The sequence below is a fragment of the Hyla sarda genome, chromosome 3 (assembly GCF_029499605.1).
Source record: "Hyla sarda isolate aHylSar1 chromosome 3, aHylSar1.hap1, whole genome shotgun sequence".
NCBI classification, from domain to species: Eukaryota; Metazoa; Chordata; class Amphibia; order Anura; family Hylidae; genus Hyla; species Hyla sarda.
Genome location: NC_079191.1, coordinates 13864212 through 13884266, shown reverse-complemented (window position 1 = coordinate 13884266; position 20055 = coordinate 13864212). Strand labels below are relative to the sequence as shown.

The following is a 20055-nucleotide window of genomic DNA, read 5'->3' as shown; positions in this document are numbered from 1 at the left end:
TTTATATTTTCTTTTTCTTTAACTTTATTTTTTTGTTTTATTTCCTATCATTTTGAATTTAGAAACATAAGTTTTATGTGAGGATATTCTTGATATGAATACAAATTATGGTAAATGAATATTATTTAAAAAAAACATAGAATATAAAAATATCCAATTTAAAAAAAAAATGTTTAGATTTTCTTTTTATAATTTTTTTAAAATGTTTTTATTTCCTATCATTTTGAATACAGAAACATAAGTTTTATGTGAGGATATTCTTCATATGAATAAAATTTATGGTAAATGAACATATATATATATATATATATATATATATATATATATATATATATATAAAATAAAAAACAGGATACAAAAATATCCAATTTTTTTTATGTTTTATATTTTCTTTTTCTTTAACTTTTTTTATTTCCTATCATTTTGAATATAGAAACATAAGTTTTATGTGAGGATATTCTTGATACCAATACAAATTATGGTAAATGAATATGAAAAAAAAACCATAGGATATAAAAATATCCAATTTCTTTCTTTTAAAAAAAAGGTTTTATATTTTCTTTTTATCATTTTTTTTAATGCTTTTATTTCCTATCATTTTGAATACAGAAACATAAGTTTTATGTGAGGATATTCTTCATAAGAATAACATTTATGGTAAATGAATATAAAAAAACATTTTTTTTACTTTTTTCTTTCTTTATTTTTTTAAGTTTTATATTTTCTTTTTATTATAATTTTTTTTGTTTTATTTCCTATCATTTCGAACATAGAAACAAGTTTTATGTGAGGATATTCTTGGTACAAATTAAATTTATGGTAAATTAATAAGCGTGGTGTAGCCTTGAGGAGTCAGTCTTTGTTGGCTGTTTGAGCATGCTGGGAATTTTAGTTTTGCAATATCTGGCATTCTCTTTTCCTTACAAAAAGTTTTTTTTTAAAGTAGTAAAAAAAATAAAAAATAACAAAATCTATATAAACCTAGATAAATCATTGTAATCGTATGGACCTACAGAATAAACATAATGAGTAATTTTAACCATAAAGTGCGCTGTGTAGAGATGAAACCCCCCATAATTCGCTAAATAACCGTTTGTTTTTTTAAATTGTTTTGTTTTTTTAAATTTTGTTCTGCAAAAAAAAATTTTTTTTAATTAACTGGTGCCAGAAAGTGAAACAGATTTGTAAATTACTTCTATTAAAAAATCTTAACCCTTCCAGTACTTTTTAGGTCTGTATACTACAGAGGAAATGGTTTTCTTTTTGGAACACAGAGCTCTCTGCTGACATCATGAGCACAGTGCTCTCTGCTGACATCTCTGTCCATTTTAGGAACTGTCCAGAGCAGCTTATGTTTGCTATGGGGATTTTCTCCTACTCTGGACAGTTCTTAAAATGGACAGAGATGTCAGCAGAGAGCACTGTGCTCGTGATGTCAGCAGAGAGCTCTGTGGTCATGATGTCAGCAGAGAGCTCTGTGTTCCAAAAAGAAAACCATTTCCTCTGTAGTATTCAGCAGTTAATAAGTACTGGAAGGATTAAGATTTTTTTTTAATAGAAGTAATTTACAAATCTTTCTGGCACCCGTTGATTAATTTTTTTTTTCCATGGGGGTACCCCTTTAAAGGGGTATTCCACCCCTAGACAGCTTATCCCCTATCCAAAGTATTGGGGATAAGATGTCTGATGGCGAGGGTCTCACCGCTGGTGACCCCCGCGATCTCCGTGGTGCATCCAGCGTTCGTTTTGAGCATTTGGTTCAGCACCGGAGGCTGGTGACAGCACAGCCGCGCCCCTGCTCATGACGTCACAGTTACGGCCCCTCAATGCAAGTCTATGGGAGGGGGCGTGATGGCCGTTACGCCCCTCCCATAGAATTGCATTGAGGGGGCATGGTTGTGATGTCCCGATCGGAGCGTGGCTGTGACATCACGAGCCTCCACCCCGCATCGCCAGTGATCCGTCACGGAGCCCAGCGGCGGGACCCCCACGATCAGACATCTTATCCCCTATCCTTTGGATAGGGGATAAGATGTCTAGAGGCGGAGTACTTCTTTAACTGTATTGGCATCCTGGGGACGCACATACAGTAGAAAGGAGCACATGGGGCAGTATAATGGTCAAACTGCTCCTGATATATGGTTCTCCACTATAAATAATGGGGAAGGGGAGGAGTGTGACAATTCTTTTTATGTTCCACTTGTGCTCATTTAACCCTTTCAGGACAACGCAAACTTGAGGTGACTCTTCGGGATTCGCCAAAGCGCAGACTTCTCATTGACTCCTGACTGTGGGATACTACCCCGTCCTCACCTCCGCCCTTTCTCTCCATGGCCTTGATGACTAGAGACGATTCCTCAATGGCCGCTCATCTGCTCGTGTCCGGCTTCCTATGGCCGCTATTACAAACCACGCTAGCTCTTGGCGACCATCGTTTCCATCAGGCACCCCAATATCCAGCTCATGGCGACGCCACAGTGAGAGGTTGCGGTGAATACAGCAACCAGGTTCTGGCCAATGGGAAATGTAAGATTATAGCGACTCTGCCTCAGCAAGATGGCCACCGCTGCCCTGATATCTTCCGCTGTACCCACGAGGTGTCCTACTGGCGTCACGAGAACGAGAAGAGGAAGCAGGACATCCTGGAGATGAAGGAGCTCATTGCCGAACTTCAGGAGGAGCTCAGGAACCACCGGCACCGCCTGCGGATTCTTGAACATCAGGTACCCATTGCTGTTCCTTAATTTGTGTGGAAACAGTGACACCTGCTGGACGTAGCATGGCATTACATGAAAACAATGAAAAACGTTTACAGATTGTGCTTAATTATCGTAAAAGTAAAAAAAAAAAAGATTAAAAAAATTCCCCCAAATTTCGGTGACCATAGGTTGTATACCAGTGGTTTCAAACTGTGGTCCTCCAGATGTTTCAAAACTTCAACTCCCAGCATGCCCGGACAGCCAACGGCTGTCCGGGCATGCTGGGAGTTGAAGTTTTGAAACATCTGGTGGGCCACAGTTTGAACCCTCCGCTGTATTCCTCTGTATCAAAATAACAGGTCTTAAAGGGATACTCTGGTGGAAATTTTTTTTTTCTTCAAATCAACTGGTACCAGAAAGTTATACAAATTTGTAAATCACTTCTATTCAAAAATCTTAACCCTTCCACTACTTATCAGCTGCTGTATGCTCCAGAGGAAGTTGTGTAGTTCCAGTCTGACCACAGTGCTCTCTGCTGACACCTCTGTCCATGTCAGGAACTGTCCAGAGCAGCTGCAGATTCCCATAGCAAACCTTTCCTGCTCTGGACAGTTCATGACATGGCCAGAGGTGTTAGCAGAGAGCACTGTGGTCATACTGGAAAGTACTACACAACTTCCTCTGGAGCATACAGCAGCTGATAATTACTGTAAGGATTAAGATTTTTTAATAGAAGCGATTTACAAATTTGTATAACTTTCTGGCACCAGTTGATTTGAAGAAAAATGTTTTAAAAAAAATAGTTTTCCACCGGCGTACCCCTTTAAATGAAAAAAAAAAAATGAAAAAAAAAAAAAAGATGGGTGGATATTTAGGATGTGATTGGGGGCTAGTTAATGATAAAGTGTATGGTAAGGGGTGTCCTTGTACCCATCATGTCTCCTCCACAGCCTGAAGTGGGCAGCTACAACTCCTCCCTGGGGCACAGGGTGCAGAGCCTGGAGATCTGGGCGGGTGAGAGCAGCACCCTCCAGCGCCTGCAGGCCACCTTCATCTATGACATCCAAGCTCAGGTCCGGAACCTGTCCCTGATGCTGGATGGAGCCACCTGGAACTCAACCTGTCCTGGTCCCAAAGAGCTGGGGGCTCAGAGACCACCACCTGCAGGTACAGTACAGGACGGACATGGGAGGAGGAGGAGGAGGAGGGCAAGAGGAAGTGTGTCCTTACATTAACATATCTATCTATCTATCTCATATCTATCTATCTATCTCATATCTATCTATCTCATATCTATCTATCTATCTCATATCTATCTATCTATCTCATATCTATCTATCTCATATCTATCTATCTATCTCATATCTATCTATCCATCTATCTATCTCATATCGATCTATCTCATATCTATCTATCTCATATCTATCTCTCATATCTATCTCATATCTATCTATCTATCTATCTCATATCTATCTATCTATCTCATATCTATCTCTCATATCTATCTCATATCTATCTATCTCATATCTATCTATCTATCTCATATCTATCTCATATCTATCTATCTCATATCGATCTCATATCTATCTATCTATCTCATATCTATCTATCTATCATGTGTCTATCTATCTATCTAATCTATCTAATATCTATCTATCTCATATCTATCTATCTATCTATCTATCTCATATCTATCTATCTATCTCATATCTATCTATCTATCTATCTATCTATCTATCTCATATCTATCTATCTATCTCATATCTATCTCATATCTATCTATCTATCTATCTCATATCTATCTATCTCATATCTATCTCATATCTATCTATCTCATATCTATCTATCTATCTCATATCTATCTATCTATCTATCTATCTCATATCTATCTCATATCTATCTATCTATCTCATATCTATCTCATATCTATCTGTCTCATATCTATCTATCTATCTCATATCTATCTCATATCTATCTATCTCATATCTATCTCATATCTATCTATCTATCTCATATCTATCTATCATGTGTCTATCTATCTATCTATCTATCTATCTCATATCTATCTATCTATCTCATATCTATGTATCTCATATCTATCTATCTATCTATCTCATATCTATCTATCTCATATCTATCTATCATGTGTCTATCTATCTATCTCATATCTATCTATCTATCTATCTATCTATCTATCTCATATCTATCTCATATCTATCTATCTATCTATCTATCTCATATCTATCTATCTATCTCCTATCTATCTATCTATCTCATATCTATCTCATATCTATCTATCTCATATCTATCTCATATCTATCTATCTATCTATCTATCTATCTATCTATCTATCTCATATCTATCTATCTATCTATCTATCTATCTCATATCTATCTCATATCTATCTATCTCATATCTATCTCTCATATCTATCTCATATCTATCTATCTCATATCTATCTATCTATCTCATATCTATCTCATATCTATCTATCTCATATCTATCTCATATCTATCTATCTATCTCATATCTATCTATCTATCATGTGTCTATCTATCTATCTAATCTATCTAATATCTATCTATCTCATATCTATCTATCTATCTATCTATCTATCTATCTCATATCTATCTATCTATCTCATATCTATCTATCTATCTATCTATCTCATATCTATCTATCTATCTCATATCTATCTCATATCTATCTATCTATCTATCTCATATCTATCTATCTCATATCTATCTCATATCTATCTATCTCATATCTATCTATCTATCTCATATCTATCTATCTATCTATCTCATATCTATCTCATATCTATCTATCTATCTCATATCTATCTCATATCTATCTGTCTCATATCTATCTATCTATCTCATATCTATCTCATATCTATCTATCTCATATCTATCTCATATCTATCTATCTATCTCATATCTATCTATCATGTGTCTATCTATCTATCTATCTCATATCTATGTATCTCATATCTATCTATCTATCTATCTCATATCTATCTATCTCATATCTATCTATCATGTGTCTATCTATCTATCTCATATCTATCTATCTATCTATCTATCTATCTATCTCATATCTATCTCATATCTATCTATCTATCTATCTATCTATCTCATATCTATCTATCTATCTATCTCATATCTATCTCATATCTATCTATCTCATATCTATCTCATATCTATCTATCTATCTATCTATCTCATATCTATCTATCTATCTATCTCATATCTATCTCATATCTATCTATCTCATATCTATCTCATATCTATCTGTCTCATATCTATCTATCTATCTATCTATCTATCTCATATCTATCTATCTCATATCTATCTATCTATCTCATATCTATCTATCATGTGTCTATCTATCTCATATCTATCTATCTATCTCATATCTATCTATCTCATATCTATCTATCATGTGTCTATCTATCTATCTATCTCATATCTATCTATCTATCTATCTCATATCTATCTATCTATCTCATATCTATCTATCTCATATCTATCTATCTCATATCTATCTCATATCTATCTATCTATCTCATATCTATCTATCTCATATCTATCATGTGTCTATCTATCTATCTATCTATCTCATATCTATCTATCTATCTATCTATCTCATATTTATCTCATATCTATCTCATATCTATCTATCTCATATCTATCTATCTCATATCTATGTCATATCTATCTATCTATCTATCTCATCTCTATCTATCTCATATCTATCTCATATCTATCTATCTCATATCTATCTATCTCATATCTATCTATCTCATATCTATCTATCTCATATCTATCTATCTCATATCTATCTATCTCATATCTATCTATCTCATATCTATCTATCTCATATCTATCTACATAAACAGGAGAACACAGCAGCACACTGCTATAAAACATGAAATGCTATATTGCTACAATGAAAAATTTAGCTGCTTTAGTTGCTTCATTGTAGCAATATAGCATTTCATGTTTTATCTGTATCTTTGTGCTGGCAGTGTGCTGCTGTGTTCTCCTGCTTGTGCATATTCAGCCCAGCAGCCTGCACCTGTATGCCGGGTCCATGCAATAGTTTGGTATCAGTAGTGCTGGCCAACTTATCCTTTTTTATCTATCTATCTATTTATCTATCCATCTGTCCATCTTCCATGTGACTTTTTATCAGCCATGAAGCTCCCCAAGCCGTGTCACTCCGACTGCTCCAGCCTGTACCACAACGGGATCCGCAGCTCCGGCGTCTATACCATACTGCCATCTAGTGGTGGGAGCCCAGTAGAGGTGTTCTGTGACATGGACACACAAGGTAAAGAGGTGACAATCACTGAGCAATCCCTCTAAATGTCCCCGGCCCAGTATAGCTGCAGGATCTTCAGGTTATCAGTGATAATGTGAGGAATAATGTAAGTGATGCCTTTATATCCTTTTATTATTCTACTATATTTATTATATAAAAGCTTTAGCTGAATAAAAGCAAAAAGACTGTTTTACAAAACTAGTTTTAGAAAATAGAATTACCGTATTTTTCGCCGTATAAGACGCACTTTTTCTTCCCCAAAACTGGGGGGAAAAAGTCGGTGCGTCTTATACGGCAAATACACCCCTATCGCGGCGGTCCCTGCGGCCATCAACGGCCGGGACCCGCGGCTAATACAGGACATCACCGATCGCGGTGATGCCCTGTATTAACCCTTCAGACGCGGCGATCAAAGCTGACCGCCGCGTCTGAAGGGAAAGTGACACTAACCCGGCTGTTCAGTCGGGCTGTTCAGGACCGCCGCGATTTCACCGCCTGACTGAATAGCCGGGTTAGTGCTTACAGGACACCAGGGGGGGGGCCCTTACCTGCCTCCTCTGTGTCTTCTCCGTTCAGGGATCCCCTGTATGGCCGGCGCTCTCCTTCCTCGTCATCACGTCGTCGCTTATGTGCGTCGGCGTGTGTAACGACGTGATGGCGGCGACGGAGAGCAAGGATACCCGGCCGGCAGCAGAGACGTTCCGGAGCGACGGGGACACGGCGACAGCGATGGAGCGACATCCAGGGCAGCGGTGACGGGTCCGGAGCGGCGGGGACACGTGAGTATTACCTCCTATGCAATGGTCTTCAATCTGCGGACCTCCAGATGTTGCAAAACTACAACTCCCAGCATGCCCGGACAGCCAACGGCTGTCCGGGCATGCTGGGAGTTGCAGTTTTGCAACATCTGGAGGTCCGCAGGTTGGAGACCACTATTGGGTTCAAAATCTTTATTTTTTTAGATTTTGCCCCTAAAAATTGGGTGCGTCTTATACGCCGGTGCGTCCTATAGGGCGAAAAATACGGTAATCTTTTTTGTAAATTTTCTAAAAATAGATTAAAAAAATTATTAATTTAAAAAAAAAGTGTGTGGGTTTATATATATATAATGAATATTAATAGTTATTAAGAGCCTCTCTCAGTTAAAAAAGAATTTCTTTTTTTTTTATAAACTGGTGCCAGAAAGTTAAACAGATTTGTAAATGACTTTTATTTAAAAAAGTCTTAATCCTTCCAGTACTTATGAGCTGCTGCATGCTCCAGAGGAAGTTGTGTAGTTCTTTCCAGTCTGACCACAGTGCTCTCTGCTGACACCTCTGTCCATGTCAGGAACTGTCCAGAGCAGGAGAAGTTTGCTATGGGGATTTGTTCCTGCTTTGGACACTTCCTGACATGGACAGAGGTGTCAGCAGAGAGCACTGTGGTCAGACACGCCCCCTCTCATAGGCTTGCAATGAGGGGGTGGGGCATGACATCACACGGGGCGGGGCCGTGACATCACAATGCTCCGGCCCCGTGATCGCCAGTAATCAGAACCAGAGCGAACACGCTCCGGGGACTGATAGTAACGGGGTGCTGCGTGCAAGATCACGGGGGTCCCCAGCGGCGGGACCCCCGCGATCAGGCATCTTATGCCTTATCCTTTGGATAGGGGATAAGATGTCTTAGCGCCAGAGTACCCCTTTAAATACATTTTTGTTCTCTTCAAAAATACCCCTTAAATAGATGGGATCCCTTAGTAAGGAAACTCATCTATTATATCAGTGGTCTCCAAACTGTGGCCCTCCAAATGTTGTAATACTCCTGCATGCTGGGAGTTGTAGTTTTGCAGCTTCTGGATGGGCACAGTTTGGAGACCACTGTGTTAGATGAACTCCAAAGAGCACCTATAACTTTTTATGGACAGCGTAATACCCTGTTTCCCCTGTGGGGGCACTGCAGGGAAATGAAAACTTGTTTCCAGCCATTGTAGCAAACCTTCTCCCGTGAACATACGTCATCCTGACTATTTTGTTCCCCTTACTCTCTAAGGAGGTGGGTGGACGATGATTCAAAGACGTCGAGATGGATCGACCGGTTTCAACCGTACCTGGAAAGAGTACAAGGAAGGATTTGGTGACCTGAACGGCGAATTCTGGCTGGGAAATGAGAATATTCACAAGATCACCAGCAGGGGGGGATGCTCACTGAGGATTGACATGGAGGACTGGGACGGAGAACACAAGTACGCCCTCTACAGGGAGTTCAGGTAAGTAACAACATAGACATGTCAGAAATCTAGTTGTTCAGTAGGGGGCACTGTTGTTCTGTCATTGAAGTCAGAGCAGCTTGGTCATTATATGTAGAGCAGTGAAATGGTTAATACCAACATTGTAAGAGGTCTAGAGTAGTTACGGGGTTAACGTTAGTTCTTCTGGAGGTCTTATGCAGTGGTTTCTATCCCCGGCCTTCCAGATGTTGCAAAACTACAAGTCCCAGTATGCCCAGATAGCTGTAGGGCCACGGTTTGGAGAAAGCTGGTCTAGTTTATTGAAGAGGTAAATGTCTGAATCCCTTGTGGCCTATGGTGGTGAAGGGGTCAATGTCATCATCCCTGTTGCTTTAGGGCAGGATGGGGGGTAAAGTCAGCATCCATGGTGGTCTAGTGTGGTGAAGGGGTTAATATCTGCATTTTTACTGGTCTAGGGTAGTTAGTGCCCATATCATGCCCACTCACCACCACTACAGCGCCATCCGTTTTATTCCAGCACAGCTGTATCTATGTGGTTTATTACTGTAACTGGGTCATGTGATTACTAATCTCACCCACAGAAAATCACCACAATTAGTCTGTTAGACAAAGTGGTGGTCAGTCCTGGGTCAGCCGACATCATGTACACTACATGATCCCTCCCCTCCAGCTCTATCTCTATACTGCTGCTAATATCTCTATGGGATCAGGATATATAGTAGTTATACACCTCCCCTCCAGCTCTATCTGTATACTGCTGCTATCTCTATGGGATCAGGATATATAGTAGTAATACACCTCCCCTCCAGCTCTATCTGTATACTGCTGCTGTTTCACTTTGTATTAGGGCAGATGATTGAGCCAACAGTAATAGATTTTGCATTGGGGCCCGGGACCCCTTATTTGGGTGGATATTTCATCGTCTTCTTATTTTTTCAGCTTAGAGGATGAAACCAATTATTACCGGCTCCACGTGTCCGGGCCCAGCGGGACGGCCGAGGACTCATTCGCGTGGTATCACAATAAAAGGAGTTTCAGCACGCCGGGGTCCGGGCACCTCTGTGCGGACATCTCTCATGCGGGTTGGTGGTATCATCAATGCTTCTACTCCAACCTCAACGGTGTTTACTATGTGGTGAGTGGCCTCTCGGGGTCTACCGTGACTACAAGGGGTCAATGGGCGTGTGGCCTCTTCAGAGTACAGTGGTCCCCCAACATGCCATGGTAATTGGTTCCAGGCGGACCATTGTATGTTGATACCATTTTTCTAAGACGAAGTACGAGTACCGATACTTTAATTCTAGTATTCGCCGATACCAACCACGAGTACTTTTATTTTATAGGGAATCTGACCCCAGGGTGACGCGGTTTCTGGCGCTGTTCACCGTATGATATTTGGGTCCTTGTTGTACAATGGAGGCGGCTGCTGTAATATGAGCCAAGATTTGTCTCTTCTCCATTGGACAGAACAGGGAATTTGCATTGGCGGTGAGACCGATGACCACATGGTGAGCGGCGGTAGAGACCGGGTCACCTGACCTACCTACCTATAAATTCAAGTTAGTGCAGGTGACTCCGCTGTAAGATTGTATTTAATAGTAGGTAGTGTCCCCTTGTAGACATTAGTAGCAGCCCCCCCTATAGACTGCAGGCCCCCCTGTAAATAGCAGCCCGCCCCGTTTAGACAGCAGCAGGGCCCCCCTTTAGACAGCAGCAGGGCCCCCCTTTAGACAGCAGCAGCAGGGCCCCCCTTTAGACAGCAGCAGCATGCCCCCCCTTTAGACAGCAGCAGCATGCCCCCCCTTTAGACAGCCGCAGCAGGGCCCCCCTTTAGACAGCAGCAGCAGGGCCCCCCTTTAGACAGCTGCAGCAGGGGCCCCCTTTAGACAGCAGCAGCAGGGGCCCCCTTTAGACAGCAGCAGCAGGGCCCCCCTTTAGACAGCAGCAGCAGGGCCCCCCTTTAGACAGCTGCAGCAGGGCCCCCCTTTAGACAGCAGCAGCAGGGCCCCCCTTTAGACAGCAGCAGCAGGGCCCCCCTTTAGACAGCAGCAGCATCCCCCCCCCTTTAGACAGCAGCAGCAGGGCCCCCTTTAGACAGCAGCAGCAGGGGCCCCCTTTAGACAGCAGCAGGGCTCCCCTTTAGACAGCAGCAGCAGGCCCCCCACTTTAGACAGCAGCAGGGCCCCCTTTTAGACAGCAGCAGCAGGGCCCCCCTTTAGACAGCAGCAGCAGGGCCCCCCTTTAGACAGCAGCAGCAGGGCCACCCTTTAGACAGCAGCAGCAGGGCCCCCCTTTAGACAGCAGCAGGGCTCCCCTTTAGACAGCAGCAGCAGGCCCCCCACTTTAGACAGCAGCAGCAGGGCCCCCTTTTAGACAGCAGCAGCAGGGCCCCCCTTTAGACAGCAGCAGCAGGGCCCCCCTTTAGACAGCAGCAGCAGGGCCCCCCTTTAGACAGCAGCAGCAGGGCCCCCCTTTAGACAGCAGCAGCAGGGCCCCCTTTTAGACAGCAGCAGCAGGGCCCCCCTTTAGACAGCAGCAGCAGGGCCCCCCTTTAGACAGCAGCAGCAGGGCCCCCCTTTAGACAGCAGCAGCAGGGCCCCCCTTTAGACAGCAGCAGCAGGGCCCCCCTTTAGACAGCAGCAGCAGGGCCCCCCTTTAGACAGCAGCAGCAGGGCCCCCTTTTAGACAGCAGCAGCAGGGCCCCCCTTTAGACAGCAGCAGCAGGGCCCCCCTTTAGACAGCAAGCCCCCCCTGTAGACATTAGCAGCAGCACACAGCTCACCTGCGGCTGTCCTCCGTCGGGTGCTACCGCTCCACTGCCCCGTTCTTCCGTCCTCCCGTCCGCATCATTTCATCCTATGGAGGAGCATGTGACATATACGTCACTCCGCTTCCTCCGTAGCGTTACGCTGGGCGCAGGGGAGGAGGCGGAGTGACGTGTGTGTCACATGCTCCTCCATAGGACGCCATGATGCGGACGGGAGGACCGGAGGACGGGGCAGCAGAGCGGCAGCAGGTATCGGACATGGTATCGGGGGCATTAACCGAGTCCCGGATACCATGTAAATGGCCAGTATCGGCCCCGATACCAATACTAGTATCGGTATCGGGACATCTCTAGTTGAAACCATCATATGTTGAGGGATCACTCTGGGGGAGATTGATCAAAATCTGTCCAGAGGAAAAGTTGCCCAGTTGCCCATAGCAACCAATCAGATCGCTTCTTTAATTTTCAACAAGACCTCTGCAAAATGAAAGAAGCGATCTGATTGGTTGCTATGGGCGACTTTTCCTTTGCACAGGTTTTGATAATTCTCCCTCACTGACACTATACAGACAGAAGCTCAATGATACTAACATGTCCCCATCAGTTCGCTGCTCACTACGTCACCGCTGCTCACTACGTCACCGCTGCCCTGCACCATCGCTCTCCGTCGCCCTTAAAGGGGCCCTCCGCCCCTAGACATCTTATCCCCTATCCAAAGAATAGGGGATAAGATGTCAGATCGCCGCGGTGCCGCTGCTGGGGAGCTCGGGGATCACTGCTGCGGCACCCCGCTATCATTACAGCACAGAGCGAGTTCGCTCTGTGCATAATGACGGGCAATACAGGGGCGGAGCATCGTTACGTCATGGCTCCGCCCCTCGTGACATCACGCCCCGTCCCCTTAATGCAAGTCTATGGCAGGGGGCGTGACGACCGCCGCACCCCCTCCCATAGACTTGTTTTGAAAGGGGCGGGCCGTGATGTCACGAGGGGCGGAGTCGTGACGTAACGATGCTCCGCCCCTGTATTGCCCGTCATTACGTACAGAACGAACTCTCTCTGTGCTGTAATGATAGCGCAGTGCCGCAGCGGAACCGCGGCGATCTGACATCTTATCCCCTATCCTTTGGATAGGGGATAAGATGTCTAGGGGCGGAGTACCCCTTTAAACGCCATCATCACATCGCTGCTCATGTCACCCGGGGCGTCGTGAATGGCGACATGGCAATGGAGAACAACGGCGCAGGGCAGCGGCAGCAGTGGAGCGGCAAACTGATGGGCCGGGGCGGCGGGGATGTGTAAGTATCATTCAGCGGGGGGCACATGGGGCACATTTAATGGCTATCTGGTGGCAGCTGAATCAGTCAGCGCTGCCGGATAGCCGTTTTTGCAATGGCCCCGACACACATAAGCATCGTAAGTTGAAACAACCGGCCATTGTATGTCGGGGGACCACTGTAGTGTTCTCTAGCCTATTGTATGACCCTCAATGTGGATGGACCATGACTAAGTCAGTGGTGGGCCAGTCTCCAAGACAATCCACGCCCCACCTATAGGGCCACATGGGCATTATTTTAAGCCAAGCCACCAATCTTCCTCCCCTCAGTCTTTCAGGTGCGATTCACGCATAGTCAATGGTGGTGTATTCTAGACGATGGGCGTCCACATGAGGTAGAAGAAGGTGGATTGTTTTTGGATGGGCAGTCCAAAAAATCACCAGAAGATGACTGCATTGATTGTATTACGGGCCCCTCCTCGCCCATTGGTATTTTGGGGAGGTTCGAAGGCGCCCATTTTTACTTGGTTTCTATTTTCTTACGCCATCCCAAAATTTGGGTTTCCATTTTCATTCCTAGTCTTGATGGACCTTCCATCCTGGGGGTTATTTATCAATAATGGTCTTGTCTAGATCATTTTTGTTGTTCGTCTAGATGCGTTTTTTTTGGGCGGTGCTGCTCCAAATATATCATATTGTCGCAGTGACCATGATAAATTTCACGTAGATCTGCACCCAGATTGCTTTCTCCCACCCATGACTTCCCTACTTCTGAGGAGCTTGTTTGTGTGTTTGGCTTTATTTGTTTTAGTTTTAATTTTAACCCCCTAAAGACCAAGACCGTATTTTTCGTCCTATAGGACGCACCGGCGTATAAGACGCACCCAATTTATAGGTGCAAAATCTAAAAAAATAAAGATTTTGAACCCAATAGTGGTCTTCAACCTGCAGGCCTGCCGATGTTGCAAAACTACAACTCCCAGCATGCCCGGACAGCCGTTGGCTGTCCGGGCATGCTGGGAGTTGTAGTTTTGCAACATCGGGAGGTCCGCAGATTGAAGACCACTGCATAGGAGGTAATACTCACGTGTCCCCGCCGCTCCGGACCCGTCACCGCTGCCCTGGATGTCGCTCCATCGCTGTCGCCGTGTCTCCGTCGCTACGGAACGTCTCTGCTGCCGGCCGGGTATCCTCGCTCTCTGTCACCGTCATCACGTTGTTACGCACGCCGACACACGTACGCGACAACGTGATGACGAGGAAGGAGAGCGCCGGCCATACAGGGGATCCCTGAACGGAGAAGACACAGAGGAGGCAGGTAAGGTCCTTCCCGGTGTCCTGTAAGCACTAATCCGGCTATTCAGTCGGGCTGTTCGGGACGCCGCGGTGAAATCGCTGAACAGCCGGGTTAGTGTCACTTTCGCTTCAGACGCGGCGGTCAGCTTTGATCGCAGCGTCTTAAGGGTTAATACAGGGCATCACTGTGATCGGTGATGTCCTGTATAAGCCGCGGGTCCCGGCCGTTGATGGCCGCAGGGACTGACCCGATAGGGGTGTATTCGCCGTATAAGACGCACCAACTTTTTCCCCCCAGTTTTGGGGAAGAAAAAGTGCGACTTATACGGCAAAAAATACGGTACGTCCTTGGCCGGCTCCCGCGATATAACACGGGGTCACGTGTCCTATTGGGTCGGTCCCGGCATGTATCTGAAGCCGGGCCCCGGGGCTAATAGCGCGCGGCAGCGATTGAGGTGCCGCACGCTATTATCCCTTTAGACGTGGCGTTCAAAGTTGAACGCCGCATCTAAAACGAGAGTAAAAGCTTTCGGGCTGCTCAGTGGGGCTGATCGGGACCACCACTGTGAAAATGCGGTGTCCCTATCAGCTGGGACACGAACGGAGGTCCTCTTACCTGCCTCTGGCGTGTCCCCTCGGCGATTGATTGCTCCAAGACTGAGATGCAGGCTTGAGAAATCGACCGCCGATAACACTGATCAATGCAAAGCTATGGCTTTGCAGGGATCAGGGTAAAAGATCAGTGTGTGCAATGTTATAGGTCCCTATGGGATAACAATGATCAGTATAAGAGATCAGTGTGTGCAGTGTTATAGGTCCCTATGGGATAACAATGATCAGTATAAGAGATCAGTGTGTGCAGTGTTATAGGTCCCTATGGGATAACAATGATCAGTATAAGAGATCAGTGTGTGCAGTGTTATAGGTCCCTATGGGATAACAGTGATCAGTATAAGAGATCAGTGTGTGCAGTGTTATAGGTCCCTATAGGATAATAATGATCAGTATAAGAGATCAGCGTGTGCAGTGTTATAGGTCCCTATGGGATAACAATGATCAGTATAAGAGATCAGTGTGTGCAGTGTTATAGGTCCCTATGGGAGCTATAACACTGCAAAAAAAAGTGTAAAAAAAAGTTCATAAATGTGATTTAACCCTTTCCTTAATAAAAGTCCAAATCACTCCCCTTTTCCCAAAAATAAAAACCATGTAAATAAAAATAAAAATAAACATGTGTGGTATCGCCGCGTGCTGTAAATGTCCAAACTATAAAAATATATCATTAATTAAACCGCGTGGCGTGCGCGCAAAAAAATTCAAGAGTCCAAAATAACGTATTTTTGGTCGCTTTTTATATCATGAAAAAATTATCAAAAGCGATCAAAAAGTCTGATCAATACAAAAATGGTACCGCTAAAAACTTCAGACCACTGCGCAAAAAATGAGCTCTAATACCGGCCCATATGTGGTAAAATAAAAAAGTTATAGGGGTCATAAAATGACAATTTTAAACGTATACATTTTCCTGCATGTAGCTATGATTTTTTCCAGAAGTCCGACAAAATTAAACCTATATAAGTAGGGGATCATTTTAACCGTATGGACCTACAGAATAATGATAAGGTGTAATTTTTACCGAAATATGCACTGCGTAGAAACGAAAGCCCCCGAAAGTTACAAAATGGAGTTTTTCTTCAATTTTGTCGCACAATGATTTTTTTTCCTGTTTCGCCGTAGATTTTGGGGTAAAATGACTGACGTCATTACAAAGTAGAATTGGTGACGCAAAAAATAAGCCCTCATATGGATTTTTAGGTGCAAAATTGAAAGGTTTATGATTTTTAAAAGGTAAGGAGGAAAAAACAAAAGTGCAAAAACGAAAAAACCCGTGGTCCTTAAGGGGTTAAGGTAAATTAATGCCTAAAAGAAGGTCTGCAAAGAGAGACTCCCTCACATTTTAATGGGGGTTTACCTTGCTGCAGGCCAGGAAAAAAATGTATTGTTCAAGAGACAGAGGTTTTATTGATTTTTATTTTTTTTTAAACCTTTCACCTTTTGTTGGATATATTTTTTTTTAACCCCTTAGGGGCTCAGCCGATTTTCAACATAAGGACTCAGCAAATTTTTGTCTTTGAATTTTCGTTTTTTTCCTGCTTCTCTTCTAACAATCATAACACTTTCAATTTTGTACCTACGGACAGACCCATATAAGGGCTTGTTTTTTGAGTCACCGATTGTTTTTTGTAATGACATCACTTATTTTATAATACAACCTCCAGCGAAACGGAAAAAAAAAAATATTTGTGGGGTGAAACAACAAAAAAAAACATGCCATTTTGTAACTTTTGGGGGCTTCTGTTTCTACGCAGTGCACTTTTCAGTAAAAATGACACCTTCTCATTATTCTGTAGGTCCATATGGATGTGCACTGGACAAGTAGGGAGACACCTAGTGGCAGCTTTTTTTTAAACACAAATAAAACATAGAAAACTAAATTTTTTTTTATCAATAGAAATATTTTTTATTTATCATAAGGAGTGCAATAGCAAAAATTCATATTAACCCCTTCATGACCCAGGGTTTTTCCATTTTTGCCCTTTCGTTTTTTCCTACTTACCTTTAAAAAACCATAACTCTTTCAATTTTGCACCTAAAAATCCATATGATGGCTTATTGTTTGTGCCACCAATTCTACTTTGTAATAACATCAGTCATTTTACCCAAAAATCTACAGCTAAATGGAAAAAATAAAATCATTGTGTGACAAAATTGAAGAAAAAACACAATTTTGTTAATTTTGGGGGCTTCCGTTTCTACACTGTACATTTTCCGGTAAAAATGACACCTTCTCTTTATTCTGTAGGTTCGGGTTAAAATGATCCCCTACTTATATAGGTTTGATTTTGTCGCACTTCTGGAAAAAATCATAACTACATGCAGGAAAATGTATACGTTTAAAATTGTCATCTTCTGACCCCTATAACGTTTTTATTTTTCCGCGTACAGGGCGGTATGAGGACTCATTTTTTGCGCCGTGATCTGAAGTTTTTAGCGGTACCATTTTTGTAATGATCGGACTTTTTAATCGCTTTTTATTCATTTAATCATGATATAAAAAGTGACCAAAAATTTGCCATTGACCGTGTGGTTTAATTAACGATATATTTTTATAATTTGGACATTTACGCACGCGGCGATACCACATATGTTTATTTTTATTTAAAAAGTTTTTTTTTAAATAGGAAAAGGGGGGTGATTCAAACTTTTATTAGAGAAGGGGTTAAATGACCTTTATTAACTTTTTTTTTTTCACTTTTTTTTTTTGCAATGTTATAGCTCCCATAGGGGGATTTAACACTGCACACACTGATCTTTTACACTGATCATTGTTATCCCATAGGGGACTATAACACTGCACACAGTGATCTTTTACACTGATCATTGTTATCCCATAGGGAACTATAACACTGCTCACACTGATCTTTTACACTGATCATTGTTATCCCACAGGGGACTATAACACTGCTCACACTGATCTTTTACACTGATCATTGTTATCCCACAGGGGACTATAACACTGCACACACTGATCTTTTACACTGAACATTGTTATCCCATAGGGGGCTATAACACTGCACACACTGATCTTTTACACTGATCAATGTAAAAGATCAGTGTGTGCAGTGTTATAGTCCCCTATGGGATAACAATGATCAATGGTTTCTCATAGGAAACCATTGATCAATGATTCTGCCGCTTGACTGCTCATGCCTGGATCTCAGGCACTGAGCAGTCATTCGGCGATTGGACAGCGAGGAGGCAGGTAGGGGCGCTCCTGCTGTTCTGTAAGCTGTTCGGGATGCCGTGATTTCATTGCAGCGATCCCGAACAGCTCCCTGAGCTAACCGCCATTAGTTTACTTTCACTTTAGATGCGGAGTTCAACTTTGCAGCGGGTCCCGGCCGTTGCTAGGTGCCAGGCCCGACCTGCTATAGAATGGGAGCCGACCCATGACGTACATGTATGTAGAGGGTCAGGAAAGGGTTAATGATAGTGCCCATTTAAAGGGGTTCTCCGGCCCCAAGACATCTTATCCCCTATCCAAAGGATAAGGGATAAGATGTCTAATCGCAGGGGTCCCGCTGCTGGGGACCCCCGCAATCTAGAATGCGGAACCCACCTGTAAGTGCTGCCGGAAGTTCTCAGTCTTTTGCCTCCTAACCACGACTCCGCCCCTGTGTGACGTCATGCCCCACCCCCTCAATGCAAGTCTATGGGAGGGGGCGTGACATCACACGGGGCGGGGGAGTCGTGACGTTACGATACTCCGTCTCTGTGGTCGGGAGGCAAAAGACTGAGAACTTCCATCGCTTACGACAGTACTTACAGGTGGGTGCTGCATGCAATATTGCGGGGGTCCCCAGCAGTGGGCCCCCTGCGATCAGACATCTTATCCCCTGTCCTTTGGATTGGGGGATAAGATGTCTTGGGGCCGGAGTACCCCTTTAAGACCACTGCTCTACTTCAATGGACCCTGTCCCACAGGTAGACTGAGGGCATAAAAATCCCCAAAATATCACAATGTTTTTGTTTTTTTCTAAACTGAATTTTTTTTGTTTTTTTTTTACTAGGGAGGCAAATATGTGAAAAGTCGTGAGGCGATGGGACCGGATGGCATTGTGTGGTACAGCTGGAGGAACACCGACTATTACTCCCTGAAGAAGGTCTCCATGATGATCCGGCCTAGAACCTTCCAGCTCCATAGCTCCCCATAATCATCGGCATGTCCCTTCGCAGTTGTAGGATTTTTTTATGCTTTGGATTTATTTTTGGAATTTGAATATTTTTTGGGGTGTTAATTTTAAGGGGTGGGCTGGCTGGGACTTTATAAATGCTGGTTACTAGCCTTAGATGTTCTAGATCCAGGTCTATTGGCGAGAACACCACTGGTATTATAGGGGGTAACATTCAGTGCCCCCTACCATATCTTGTGTGGCCGGGAGTGACCCCCATGAACCCAAATCTCCTGATATTTCTTTTGAAATTTCTGCACAATAAATTTGAAAAAGTGTCTCTGACTGTTACCTTCATTTATAGTACTTATATTCTTGTATATAGGAGCAGTATTATAGTAGTTATATTCTTGTATATAGGAGCAGTATTATAGTAGTTATATTCTTGTATATAGGAGGCAGTATTATAGTAGTTATATTCTTGTATATAGGAGGCAGTATTATAGTAGTTATATTCTTGTATATAGGAGCAGTATTATAGTAGTTATATTCTTGTATATAGGAGCAGTATTATAGTAGTTATATTCTTGTATATAGGAGCAGTATTATAGTAGTTATATTCTTGTATATAGGAGCAGTATTATAGTAGTTATATTCTTGTATATAGGAGCAGTATTATAGTAGTTATATTCTTGTATATAGGAGCAGTATTATAGTAGTTATATTCT

General features: G+C 43.1%; 1 protein-coding gene across 2 annotated transcripts in view; it reads left to right on the top strand.

Annotated features, from left to right (window-relative positions):
- LOC130360501 (fibrinogen-like protein 1) overlaps window positions 1-19657 on the top strand; it is a 108775-nt gene extending 89118 nt beyond the window's left edge. The window contains exons 2-7 of one of the 2 annotated variants that reach the window (XM_056562998.1): window positions 2224-2723; window positions 3650-3866; window positions 6897-7034; window positions 9057-9273; window positions 10195-10390; window positions 19226-19657. In XM_056562998.1, coding sequence (XP_056418973.1) covers window positions 2331-2723; window positions 3650-3866; window positions 6897-7034; window positions 9057-9273; window positions 10195-10390; window positions 19226-19369 — 1305 coding nt within the window. In that variant the 5' untranslated portion in view covers window positions 2224-2330 and the 3' untranslated portion in view covers window positions 19370-19657. Of the gene's footprint in view, window positions 1-2223; window positions 2724-3649; window positions 3867-6896; window positions 7035-9056; window positions 9274-10194; window positions 10391-12135; window positions 12272-19225 lie in introns of those variants that run through there. The other variant, XR_008890687.1, reaches the window with a different exon arrangement.
- Window positions 19658-20055: the final 398 nt, after the last annotated feature.